The 13671-nt window shown below is 41.9% G+C and overlaps 1 protein-coding gene and 2 non-coding genes across 3 annotated transcripts; all 3 read right to left on the reverse strand.

Moving 5' to 3' along the window:
- Window positions 1-424: 424 nt before the first annotated feature.
- Window positions 425-12076, reverse strand: LOC101852303 (60S ribosomal protein L7a). Its single transcript, XM_005112873.3, has 7 exons — window positions 12006-12076; window positions 10151-10271; window positions 8728-8877; window positions 7774-7994; window positions 6488-6618; window positions 4254-4323; window positions 425-602 (listed from the first exon to the last, which is right to left on the reverse strand). Exons 1-7 carry the CDS (start codon window positions 12006-12008, stop codon window positions 501-503), a joined length of 798 nt encoding a protein of 265 aa, XP_005112930.1. The 5' UTR covers window positions 12009-12076; the 3' UTR covers window positions 425-500.
- LOC118479028 lies at window positions 2552-2630 on the reverse strand. The gene has a single exon (XR_004859430.1). It is a non-coding gene; the product is annotated as a small nucleolar RNA SNORD36 (small nucleolar RNA).
- On the reverse strand, window positions 3270-3343 carry LOC118479029. The gene has a single exon (XR_004859431.1). It is a non-coding gene; the product is annotated as a small nucleolar RNA SNORD36 (small nucleolar RNA).
- Window positions 12077-13671: the final 1595 nt, after the last annotated feature.

Below are 13671 nucleotides of genomic sequence, written 5' to 3' on the forward strand. Positions count from 1 at the left end.
AGAAGGGGAGATAAGGATGATAGATGTTTTATAGGAAAGAAGGAGCAGTTTTTTTTCTGTTAGCGTTTTACAGCGCTTGCAACACAGTAAGGTCATATATACGTGCCGAAGAATAGATGTGTTACAAGAGAGTAACATACACAAAAAAGGAGGAGAGATAAGGACGATAGATGTTTGATAGGAAAGAAGAAGCAAACCACACCAGAGCACCCGCATTGTGTCACTTGGTGCAACGAAAAAGTAAGACAAACAGACAGAAGGAAAAAGTAAGACAGACAGACAGAAGGAAAAAGTAAGACAGACAGACAGAAGGAAAAAGTAAGACAGACAGACAAGGTCAAAAGTAGAATCTACAAGAAGTGGCATCCACCAAGCACACACACACATGCCACATGGAACAAATAACTAAACCAACAAATGAGATGTACATTGAAATAACTTTATTCCGTCCACAGAGGGGTCCAGTTGTTGCACGGCCCACCCACTGCCCGTGTAGCGTGTTACATCCTCTGTGCCAGCTCCTTGGCCTTGGCTTTCTCCAGTTTGGCGACACGAGCCTGAGACTTGGAGCCCATGACACCACCGCCCCAGTGCTTGCGAAGCTGAAACACACACACAAACAGACACCAGTTCAGCGTTATGTTTTAGTAAGAGTTTTACGGCGCCCACAACACAATAAGGTCATACAAGTGCAGATGATTAGAGGGGTTACATGAGAGTAACATACACAAAAAAGGAGGACAGAGATCAGGACGATAGATGTACTTTAGTTTTAGTAAGTCTTACGGCACTTGCAATACAACAAGGTCATACAAGTGCCGAAGATTGGAGAAGAGAGTAACAAACACTAAAAAGGTGGTGAGATAGAGATGAGTTTTTTTAATAGGAAAGAAGGAACAAACCACACCAGAGCACCTGCCAACCACACATTCACCTGTAAGTGAATGGTGGGTGGTTTAGTGAGTAATTGTAAGAATGTGAGCCGATGAGTTCTTTGACATTTTCATGAACTGCCAGAATCCCGCACTGAAACAACCAGCAAGCTTGCTAGTCTTAACCATTACAAGCTATTTTATTTCCCATTTCAAATAAATATATGTGCATACTGAAATATGTTGAGCTCAGACACAGCCAAGGATAAAATCACAAGGATTCTTCAGAAAAATAGAAATATTTTCGTCATTGCTCAACACAGCAGCACTCCATCAACCACAAATAATAGGATAACTTGCTACTTTTTCCATTATGTCCCGAGCTATTCGGTTTCTGAGACAACTCCACGGTAAATCTATCTCTTACACAGCACTTCCGACTATACCTTAGTCCCCCCCTCCCGTCCCACAATGACATTGCTTCACAACAAACTGAAACTTCCGCCTCTGTGGGCACCAAACCCAGCAGCTGCTTTTTGGACTAATCAATATACCCCAAACCCAGCAGCTGCTTTTTGGACACATCAATATACCCCAAACCCAGTAGCTGCTTTTTGGACACATCAATATACCCCAAACCCAGCAGCTGCTTTTTGGACACATCAATATACCCCAAACCCAGCAGCTGCTTTTTGGACCCATCAATATAGCCCAAAGCCAGCAGCTGCTTTTTGGACACATCAATATAGCCCAAAGCCAGCAGCTGCTTTTTGGACACATCAATATACCCCAAACCCAGCAGCTGCTTTTTGGACCCATCAATATACCCAAACCCAGCAGCTGCTTTTTGGACATATCAATATAGCCCAAAGCCAGCAGCTGCTTTTTGGACCCATCAATATAGCCCAAAGCCAGCAGCTGCTTTTTGGCCCCATCAATACAGCCCAAAGCCAGCAGCTGCTTTTTGGCCCCATCAATACACCCCAAAGCCAGCAGCTACTTTTTGGCCCCATCAATACACCCCAAAGCCAGCAGCTACTTTTTGGCCCCATCAATACACCCCAAAGCCAGCAGCTGGTAGAACACAGGTCCACCCGGCTCACAAATGTGGAGCATTGTATTGTATTTTTTGCCTTTGTTTAATGCAATGGTTTTTTTAACCCTGCAAAATGCCTATCCATACTTCAATATTCAGACGGAAGGAGCTCTTGTGTCAATACGTAAAAATAAATTCAAATGTTCAGTGAAAAGCGAAGAGACTACCCCACCCAACAACGGACTACTCCATCCAACAACTCTGAATCCAACCACCTGGTGCAAGAACTGTGCCAGATACACCACAGGACAGACTGCGAGACACACCACAGGACAGACTGCGAGACACACCACAGGACAGACTGCGAGACACACCACAGGACAGACTGCGAGATACACCACAGGACAGACTGCGAGATACACCACAGGACAGACAAGAGAAACACAAGGAGCACCGCTAGAACGCGGATGACAAGACTTGCAACACAATAATGTCATATAAGTGCCGAAGATTAGAGGCGTTACAAGAAAGTAACAAACACAAAAAAGAAGGAAGAGAGATAAAGACGATAGACGTATGACAGGAAAGTAGAAGCCAACCACACCAGAGCACCCGCCAACCACCCACTCAAGAGCCGTCATTGCTTGCTCAGGGTTAAAAAGCTCATAAACAAGCCTCATAGACAATCAGCTGTTTGGGACATTTGTCATCATCACAAGCAATCACAGCCCAGCTGGGGTACACTTTCACACATATACAAAGAACAGAGAGAGAGAGAAGGGAAAGCTTGACTAAACTAATGACCGCACTAGGACATGAAACATCAGAAATGGAAAAAATAAGCAACAAAACTTGAAACAAGACCAACCTTTTAAACTAATTTTTTTTAAAATTGCCTGCACTTAACAAAAACCATGCTGCAGAAAAGTTAATATTAAAACTCATCTCTGAACACTTTTTAGTTTAGTAGGTGCTTTACGGCACTTGCAACACAAGGTAATACAAGTGCCGAAGATTTGAGGTGTTACATGAGAGTAACAAACAAAAAAGGAGGAGGAGAGATAAAGACAATAGATGTTTGATAGGAAAGAAGAAGCAAACCATACCAGAGCATCCGCCAACCAACCACCTAAACACTATGTACATGTAACATTGTCAAACGTAATTTCGTACTGTTGACGAAATAAATACATACTAAGTTCGGAACAAAGACTCTTGAAGTTATTCAAAGATTACCAATAGACTCAAAATACTGGATAGTACAATACGCAATCCACCCCCCAAAGTTACTTTAGGGGCAGACTAGCGTTTATTCTCAAACGGAATAGAGGAAACAAAAAAACCTGTGTGGTAGTACTTTGCTTGCTCAGGGTTAAAAAGCTCATAAACAAGCCTCAGTGTAGGTCAGCTGTTTGATCAGGTGTCATCATCACAAGCAAATACCGTAACCCTATCCCTACACCCTGGGGTCATTTTGTACCCCCGCGGTCGTATTCTTCACATTTTAGAATACTTCTAGTACGAAGATCTCTTTGAAACTTTCAGTATTTCTCAAAAAATCATTTTGACAGACTGCTATGCAAAGCGTACAGATCAGATTAATGAACGAGTAAGTTTACTTTTTGGAAAGTGGTGGTACAGAGTTCACCACGTTGTATGGATACGAGAGTAAAACACAACGTACGGCTAGGGTTAAATATCTCAATAGATAATAAATTTCTTTACATACATCAGCTATCTCAGAATCAGATTTCTTTACCTGCATCAACTATCTCAGAATCAGATTTCTTTACCAGCATCAACTATCTCAGAAACAGATTTCTTTACCAGCAAGGTGTTGGTCCGGCTTAAAGCAAATCTCAGAGTTCCTCAGTATGTCTAAATTCCTTGCAACAACAGATTTTTAAAAAAAGACTTCAAACAGCTACAAAAGAATCACATGCCCATGTCTTAAACCAAACAAAAAAATCTGCCCCACAAGTTCCCTGCACCGGAAACAGCCCTTCCACAACACCCATCTGTCGGCAGTAAAGGGAAGGTTTCACAGACTCTGACGTGTACAGCAAGTAACACAGGACTCTGACGTGTACAGCAAGTAACACAGGACTCTGACGTGTACAAGTAACACAGGACTCTGACGTGTACAAGTAATACAGGACTCTGACGTGTACAAGTAACACAGGACTCTGCCGTGTACAAGTAACACAGGACTCTGACGTGTACAAGTAACACAGGACTCTGACGTGTACAAGTAACACAGGACTCTGACGTGTACAGCAAGTAACAAACAGAACAGCACAAGAGCAAGGGCGAGACTGCCGAGAACACAGCCCAGCGTGACTCACTTCTTCAAATCTGTCGTTGAAGTTCGTCTTCACGGCTTCGATAACCTTGTTGAGAGAGACCCTGTCCTCACTGGCAACAAAGAGGAAAAAAACAAAAACAATTTCAGTATCATAAAAGAACATATATTCAACACACTTCAACCCCCCCAGTAATACAGACTCGTCTTTAACATCTATTAACACTTCGTAATTAAAAAAAAAAAATTAATACCCCCAACAGGAGGTGGTGTACTCTTTATCATCATCATTGCCTTTCTCACACTGGATCAGGATATAGGCCACGAACAAATACTTTCCACCTTTCGCTATATCCTGGGCTAGTCGCTTGATGTCACTGCATGTCTTCCCACTATTCATTAATATTTAATGTAAAGATAAAGTGGAGAACATCCACTTCAAGTAAGAGGGAAATGTGAGCTCAGACACAGCCAAGGATAAAATCATGAAAAGATTTTCAGAGGTTGTATAAAAATATCGTCACTGCTCAGCACTTCCCTTGTACAGGAACTAAATTTGCCAGTTGGGAAAGAACAAAACGTATCCTCAGATGTTTCCCCACATCTTCTCAAATCCCCCACCAAATAAAACAAACCAGTAATCAGCAAGTCTGTGTATTTCATCAACAACATACTATCACTGTTCCTAGCATAAACAACATACTATCACTGTTCCTAGATGTCCCGTTAGTCCACCAAGGAACCACAGACACCCAACACCTTTGTAAGAGCGAACCGCTCACCTCTAGGAGAGCCCACTCATCATTTACTGTTACAAATTTATTACCACATTACACCCTAAGGGCCTGGACGGGAAGTCCATTGGTAGATCCTAAGCAAGGGGAAGGAACCCACCTCCCCTGAATACTAGCCTTTAAAAATCACATTAAAAAAATACTAAACAAATTCCAAAAATCCTGAAAAAATAAAAGTTAAAAAGAAAACTGAATGTAGTTTCAGAAAAATATAACTTTATGTATGAGCAAACTGTTGGAAATGTTCTCACTTTAGTTCAATCTGGGTGTTCGACCCATCACTCTCACTCTCAGCCTCGCGGTCGGGCCCTAGATCTTAATTCTAGATTTTCTCCGTCTGATCAATCGGAATCGCCCCAAACTCTTGCTACAACGTTTTCATCAAAATCTGAGCCATCTGATTTGTCATATGCGCTTGTTTTTGCTCAAATCCATCGTTATTTCCGTTTTCGGACTCAATTGTGTCGCTTTTCAACAAGTCGAGACACTTTCGAAGTGTCGGTAACGCGATCGCACTTCGACCAGCTCTAATACTAAAACTACTAGCCCGAAAAATTTCGTTTTGGTATCAAACGAAAGAAGAAACTTTTTGCTATACTATGCAAATCAAAATCCCAGCCCCAGAGTCTCGTCAAGGCGAGACTTTCGTTTCTAAAGACGCTGGGTCGGCGCGGGCGGTTCCGGGTGGAGCGCGTAAGGGAATTCCCGGGCGTAATGTGTTAACATGAACAAAACCAAGCTTTTCTTTAACTCATACTCATAGTTTGAGGGTATGTGTGAACAATTTTACGCAAATCCCAAATACAACACATATTTTCAGGACAAAAAAATGTACCCCCCCCCCCCCCAAAGGAAGTGAGAGAAAAAGAGGACTGTTGCCACTGAATTGTAAAAAACATGAGGGCATTAAAATCTCAAAAGTGCTGAGTAAATGCACTCCCCATATCATGTACCAACAGAAAACCAGTTGAGCTCAGACACAGCCAAGGATAAAATCACAAAGATTTTTTCAGAAACAAGATATATTTTCGTCATTGCTCAACAGTTTATCACTATTATTAACCATATTTAGATGACACTACAATCCAACCTGCTCCTCTAAGCATCAGTACAAGACAATCACCTGTACCAACAGTAACCTCCCACTTTTGTTTAAAACATTTTTATCACCATAACACTAAGACGACCATCTGTCTAACACAAACACATCACTCTTCCAAACTAGGGTGACTGCCATGGACAATTTGGACCATATTGCGACCTTGGTGCTTTCTTGTCGTATCTCCATTTTATAAACAGTGAAAATGTGACTTCTTAAGTTCACTCTTTGTTATTAACTGTTTTCACTGTTATTACAAATGGAGATATGACAAGAAAGCACAGAGGTCACGATATGATGCTGACAATATCCGAGTATTTTATCCCCCCAAAAGTGTAGCAGACAAGAACGTGAAAAACGTCCAATAACCAGGTGAGCACTCACGGGTTGACCTGTGTGATGGCGAGGCTGGTGACCGTCTTCCTGTGCACAACACGGCCCAGTCTGGCTTTGCCTTTCACAATGCAGTAGGGAACTCCCATCTTGCGGCACAAGGCTGGAAGGAAAAGGACAACCTGGAACACAACGGGGGGGGGGGGAATAATTTTTCTTTCTTTTCTACCAACAAAGAAAAGGGAAACAAACAAAAATTATTTTCTACACCAACAAAGAATTTACCTGAACAAGGAATCTAAAGATCCATCAACTATCTGCAGCACAACCGTCTCTACTATAAAAACCCGTAAAAGACAATCACCTGTACCTCCCATTTCCTGTCTTGCATACTTGTTTTTTCTAAATTATCATGACACTGAAAGACACCCATTTTTCTCATTGACAATGGGTGGTTGTCTTCAGACAATGTGCAGTGTGCTTGCCCTGTCAGACACTACATGCCACAATTTTCCTTTCTTAACCCAGCAACATTATCACGCCCACCTGACGTTTATCTAAGTTATATCCTCAAGTAGGCCCCTCAATCAACATACCTGCCTGCCCACTATGTGACTACCCCTCACGACAGTGGAACATCATCTGTTCTTCTGAAAAAAAACCTAACCATTTTGAGGGGATGTTTTCATCCCAAGCTACCCCACACATGTAGCTGCCTCTACTCCTCAAGACAACAATTAGAACAGACATGCAGCTATTACAGAATGGCATCACGCAGAAGAGTTAACGCTCAGATGTAACTGGATCGGTAACAACAAGTAGGCCTACTTTGGTCCAGAGCGCTCAGGCGTCAAATATTCATCCTCTACTTTTTTTGGGAAAAAGTTCAGGTGAAGAAATTCTTACATCATAGCAACATCTGGACCCACAGGAAAACTTTACATCAGAAATCAAGCAAAAAGAATTCTGGTTTTCAAATTTTCAGAAACTGGTAAATCCATTGACATGCTCTAATAATTGAATGTTCTCATGTCAGGATTTATGAAAGTTTGAAAGTGATAAACAGAGTAGTAGTGACGGAGGAGATAAGAATGACAAACATTTGATAGGAAAGAAGTAGCAAACCACACCAGAACACCGCCAACCACCCATACAGTTTGATTCACTTCCACTACGTTAAGCTTAGTTTAGTTCTAGTAAAGTTTTAAGGCACTCGCAACTGCATAAGTACGTTAAGCAAAGAAGAAAAAACATTTGAAATGTGAAGAAACACCTAGCCAACCCCCCCCCCCCCCCCCCCCCCCCCCCCCACGACAACTGTGTATCAAGCCACAAACCTCAATGGGGTCAACGTCGTGAGCGATGATGACCAGCTGTGCCTTCTTCGACTCCACCAGCGCGGTGACGGTGTTGATGCCAGAGCGGACCACGGGCGGCCGCTTGCTGGGCTTGTCTGCCTTCCCAGACACACGGTCCTCCGCTCTATCCTGCAGGCGAGCCTCCTTCTGCTTCCTCTGCTCGGGCCTGTACTTGTCCATCAGACGGAACAGCTGCGTGGCTGCACCGACAAACACAGGCCATACAGCATTCTAACAAATCCTCACTGCTTTTAGTTTTAGTTAAAGTCTTACGGCACTTGCAACGCAATAAGGTCACATAAGTGCAGAAGATTAGAGGTATTACAAGAGAGTAACAAACACAAAAAAGGAGGGGAGATAAAGACGACAGATGTTTGAAAGGAAAAAGAAGCAAACTACACTAAAGCACCTGCCAACCGCCCACAAACCTAACTGCAACATTTTATGGATGAATATGGTACAGGTAGCTAAAACAAGTGACAAGTGTAGCAATCAAGATTTGCCGGATGTCCCCAGTATTCCCCTGATCTAAGCAAAAAAATGGAATCTGTTATCATTTGAGCTCTGCAAAGTTCAAGGAGCAATCTGGAATTAAAACAGGGATGCCAAATGATTTTTGACCCCCCCCCCCCCGAAAATGAGCAGAGCGTGACACCTCACCTAAAACAAACCTTGTAAAATCTTTCAACGAGTTATCAAAAACATTTCTCTTACCATTCCCCTTTCCTTTGCAAGTGTAGGAAAAAAACGGAGATTTGGCATCCCTCTTAAAATGTTTTCAAAAGACCATTAACATATATTACAATCTTTAAAACCATAAACAAGGAACAATAAAGAAGATCTACTTTTACTATTTTCAAACATGAGAAAAAATATCCATCCCACTAGCACATATGAAAAACAAACCACCCCACAATTTCCTCTCAAACCCACCAGTCTGCCTGTCAAGAGCCTGGGTGAACTGGTTGATGGGAGGAGGGACCTTCAAACGCTTGTACAGAATTGCCTTCTGTCTCTGCAGACGGATGTACTTGGGCCATCGCACAAAGCGGCTGAGGTTACGCTTGGGCTGGATGTCCTGGCCTGTGGGAGCACACAACAAACGTGTTTTGGTATGTGTGTTACAACACTTGCAACACAAAAAAGTCATACAAGTACCAAAGATCAGAGGTGTTGCAAGAGAGTAACAAACAGAAAAAAGAAGGGGAGATAAAGATGATAGATGTTTAATAGGAAAGAAGAAGCATACCGCACCAGAGCACCTGTCCTGGCAACCACCCACATAAACGGGTTGGAGCAGGGAGAGAAACACACTGGCAGAACAATGGTCAATCAATCCAAATGAACAAGAAAGACAGACAGACAAGAGAAGTAAGCCCTACCAGTGGCAACCTCCAAACAATCACAAATGGTTGCAAATCCAATCTGTGAACAGAGACAGTGGAACATCATCTGTTCTGAAGAAAACTAACCAATTTGAGGGGATGATTTCTTCCCAAGCTACCCCAAACATCTAACTGCCTCTACTCCTCAAGACAACAATTAGAACAGACATGCAGCTATTACAGATTGGCATCATGCAGAAGAGTTAACGCTCAGATGTAACTGGATCGCTAACAACAAGTAGGCCTACTTTGGTCCAGAGCGCTCAGGTGTCAAATATTCATCCTCTACTTTTTTTGTGAAAAAGTTCAGGTGAAGAAATTTTTACATCATAGCAACCACTGAACCCACAGAAAAACTTTACATCAGAAACACACTGGCAGAACAATGGTCAATCAATGCAAATGAACAAGAAAGACAGACAGAAACAAGAGAAGTAAGCCCTACCAGTGGCAACCTCCAAACAGAATCACAAATGGTTGCAAATCCAATCTGTGAACTAGCCAAACCATATCACATACATAAAATAAGTAATTAACCCCCCCCCCCCCGAAATAAGATAATACTCTAGTGACCCAGAGGGCCACATTGAAAGGAGTCACAAACATTTCCTAATTTAAACATACTCTCTGCATTATGGTTAACTTCCCAGCCGAAAACATCAAGAAAATAATTTGACGAAAAAAACAACCAAACCTCAAACCTGGCAGCATCCCACCCTCTCAATTCAAGGACAAAAATTAAATGTCAAAATACCTCGCCAAAAAACTCAGCAGATCAAGTTCATAACTATATAAGCAAACCAATTCCAGCCCCACAAACACGTTAGAAATCATAACTCCCTGTCTCAATCTGTTCAGAAATAAATGGACCAGACATAGATTCTAGATCTACTTGCTATGCTGTTTATTTCATTTCATTCAAACATTGAAGTGAACAACAAAAATAGCGTTCCCAGTTCCTAGCTACTTACCAATGCCAAAGTTCTTGGGTCGTTTCTCAAACAGTGGGTTGACGACCTTCTTGGGCTCTGCTTTCTTGACTGCCAGGGGGACGGCAGCCACCTTCTTTTTGCCCTTCTTCGATTTAGGCGGCTAGAGAACAAAATATTTGAGACCAAGATCAATTAAGCCTAGATCTAGATCGACATGAACTTGGAGAAACTTTTTCTCTCTTCAATGAGTTCAATTTCAGTAACGACAGAGAAGAGGGCTGCATAAAAATTTCAAATCAAGCCCACAATCACAAAAAAGACATAAGTTGGCCTAGGCTATGGTTTCCAATTTTCCCTTACTACAACTGTGACCAAAACAAACAAAATTTTACTACAAATAGAAGCAATGACATCAAAACTGACATGGTAGTCTAGATCTAGATATCTAGTATGGAAAGAACAGCGTGCAGGCTAGAGTGCTAGACTATTCAGTTTTGGCAAGTGGAAAAGTAGATCTAGATCGTCGGGAGATCTTTCCAGTAGCCTACTCATCCACACGTCTCTTGAATGTGTCTAGAAATCTAGATCTAGGTTTGGGGCTGACACCACTGCCACTGACTCAGGGAGATTGTTCCAAATAGCATTTAGGCCTACCCGATTTTCAAGAGTTGCCACGAAGTAGTGTGGGTGTTGCCTTGTAAAAGCTGGTCTTTCGGTGATGAAGAATCTAGATCTTGATAGTAGATCTAGCCTTTGACTTTGATGTACTTGTATGTTTTAATCATATCATCACGTAACCTATGATGTTCCAGGGATGGAAGCTTTAATTTCTTCAGTCTTTCACCCCTAGCCTGGTGATAATAGCTCAATAGCTGGCCATTTTGTAGTTTCGTTCGTTGGAAGTCCAAAGCTGAACGCCAGAGACCCTGAATCGTTGAGAAAGTCAATCAAAATTTAAGCAAAGAATGGCCCTTTTTCGACAGTTCTGGTCCCCCTGAATTTGACCATAACTTGATGTTTTGCAGTTAGGTTGCATCCATGTTCTTTGTCTTTGTGTTGCCTATTTGGTCATCAAGACTTCTGGATTTCTTCTCTGGATGCAAACAAATGGGTGGTGGACTTTAACGAACGGAACTACAAGATCACCCAATAGCTCATGACCTGTTATTCTCACCCCCACCCTGGTGTGGGCATGAGGTGAGACTTCCCCCTGACCTCTCACTCTCACCACCCACAGTACAGGACAATCAAATCACCTAGATCTAGAATCTAGATCTAGAGACCTAGACCAGGATTCTAGGCCCTAGAGGTGGCTTACAGCATCTATTCAGTTGCTGCCCAGGTCATGTCGCTTTGCTGTGACACTGTTAGATCTACTGTCTACTGCTTGGGTTGAATGTCCAGTATTATCGGACCCCAGGCTCTTTTTTCTTTACTAGATCTAGATTCTAGATCTAATAAAACAAGCCACAAGCAGTCGAGCAGTCAAGACTAAAAGAAAACTGCTGCACCAACGTCATCATCAAACATTAGCTCCTAAAACCGTAACAATACAAGATCAGACCACCTCGGTATTGCCAACTACCTTGTTTGAAGGGTAGGCTTTTCATACACGAACACATAAACTTGAAATAAAGAAGTAGGCAACTATACTTTCAATTTCAGGACTTGGTACTTGTATGGGAACAGAGCATTGATTGACAATTCCTAGCCCAAACTTTCGACAAACTGTTCAGACAAAACTGGCGGCACTGCCTCTAAAATGGAAGTTCAAAGTTTATAGAATTCAACAATCGTCTAGGATGCAACTCTCAAAACCGGCACGGATATCATATGCTTTCCGATTTCAACGGATGAAAAACATAATATAGGACACTACGAAGGAACAACCTACCATGTTTAGAGTTACACCGGAAAAGGATTGCCCCTAGCGTTTACTTCCTGTTGAGCAGTTGGTCTATCTAAAAAGTGTAAATGTAAAAATTTTAACGGACTGCAAAACAGACGAATGATCTCGAGAAAGAATGATCCTATAATACAGAACTATAGGCCTAGTCTTGTTCAAAATAATATCATATTTTATTTTAAGTTATCATTATTATTTTAGAATACTTGTTATGTATTCTGTTGAACGTTCAGCTTACTTACCAGTAGCCTCGGTCGTATAGTTTTAGTAGTTGTTGCAGCAGCAGCAGCAGCAGCAGCAGTGGTACAGTACTTTGTAGTCTGCAGCAGTATCAGTTATAGTAGTAGTATAGTAGATCTAGCAGTAGTTAGCTAGTTTATCTAGTAGTAGTAGTAGTAGTAGTAGTAGTAGTAGTAGTAGTAGTAGTAGTAGTAGTAGTAGTAGTAGTAGTAGTAGTAGCAAAGATACTACACCCTACCGTAGGCTGAACTATCTTTGGTAGAGTAGTAGTAGCAGTAGTAGTTGTAGTAGGCTACATAGTAGATCTAGCAGTAGTTGGCTAGTTTATCTAGATCTAGTAGTAGTAGTTGTTGTTGTAGTAGTAAAAGTAGTACCGTCGAACCTGTCATAACGACCACCTGTATAATACGCCAGCTGTACAAACGGCCACCCCCCCCCCCCCCCCCCCCCCCTTGCGTTTTTTTCTATATAATATAATTTCTCCTTTATCAACCCACGGTCAACAAGGCGTGGTCACCTGACGCTTTGTCCGAAATTTTGAATCGGTCCCTCACGCTGTGGACGGGCCGTCATAACTCGTAATGCAATCACCTGTCGTTATTGTTAGTCCCTCCAATGATGGTTTCCCCAAGTTGACCAAAGGGTAGGTCTAACAATTAGTGTTCAACTGCAGGTGAGGGAAGCGTATATAAGCCCCGCCCACAACTCATGCACAAATCGTGTGTGAGGTGACTGGTCACTGTTTTGTTTACCTAATCTGTAACAAAGTAACAATGGACGTTGACGTGAACTTGTGACAGAAGCGTCGCTCGTTCTCCGAGTGGTGGCGACCCGCGTGTTTAATTTGTGTTACCATGGCACTCGGTCTTCATCGTCTTATTTACATAATAATTCATTTAGTTTACCCTTGCACAAAATCAGGAACAAAAATAACAAAAACAAAAAAACGCTAACAAAAAACAAAAAAAAAACAAAAAAAGGAAACAAAAACAACAAAAACAACAAAAACAACAAAAACAACAAAAACAACAAAAACAACAAAAACAACAAAAACAACACCCTCCTTACGCCACCCACCCCCATTTTTCAAAAGAAAACAAAAACATATAGATCTAGATCTATGTAGGCTACACTAAATTTTAAAAAATGTGTGTGTGTGTGTGTATTGTGTACACGTGTGTACGCGTATGTGTGTGTATGTTTATGTGTGTGTAAGTGTATAATATACATGTTTGTTTGTTTGTTTAGTATAGGGTTTTACGGCGCTCGCAACTGCATAAGGTCATATGAGCGCGCGGGACACACCTAATACTTTTCGTTGGTAGGAAATTTTGAATTTTGCCCGGGTGGCGGCCGAAGCCTACTCTTATCGATTTTAGACCACCAAGGGATCTTTAACGTGCGCAACTTGCAC

This window comes from Aplysia californica, unplaced genomic scaffold, assembly GCF_000002075.1.
Source record: "Aplysia californica isolate F4 #8 unplaced genomic scaffold, AplCal3.0 scaffold01453, whole genome shotgun sequence".
Lineage (NCBI taxonomy): Eukaryota > Metazoa > Mollusca > Gastropoda > Aplysiida > Aplysiidae > Aplysia > Aplysia californica.

Coding starts and splice junctions, on each gene's coding strand:
- LOC101852303 (XM_005112873.3), bottom strand. Junction 8,878..10,150: donor ACCCAAGAACTTTGGCATTG/GTAAGTAGCTAG, acceptor GTGCTCCCACAG/GCCAGGACATCCAGCCCAAG. Junction 603..4,253: donor TCAACGACAGATTTGAAGAA/GTGAGTCACGCT, acceptor TGTGTGTTTCAG/CTTCGCAAGCACTGGGGCGG.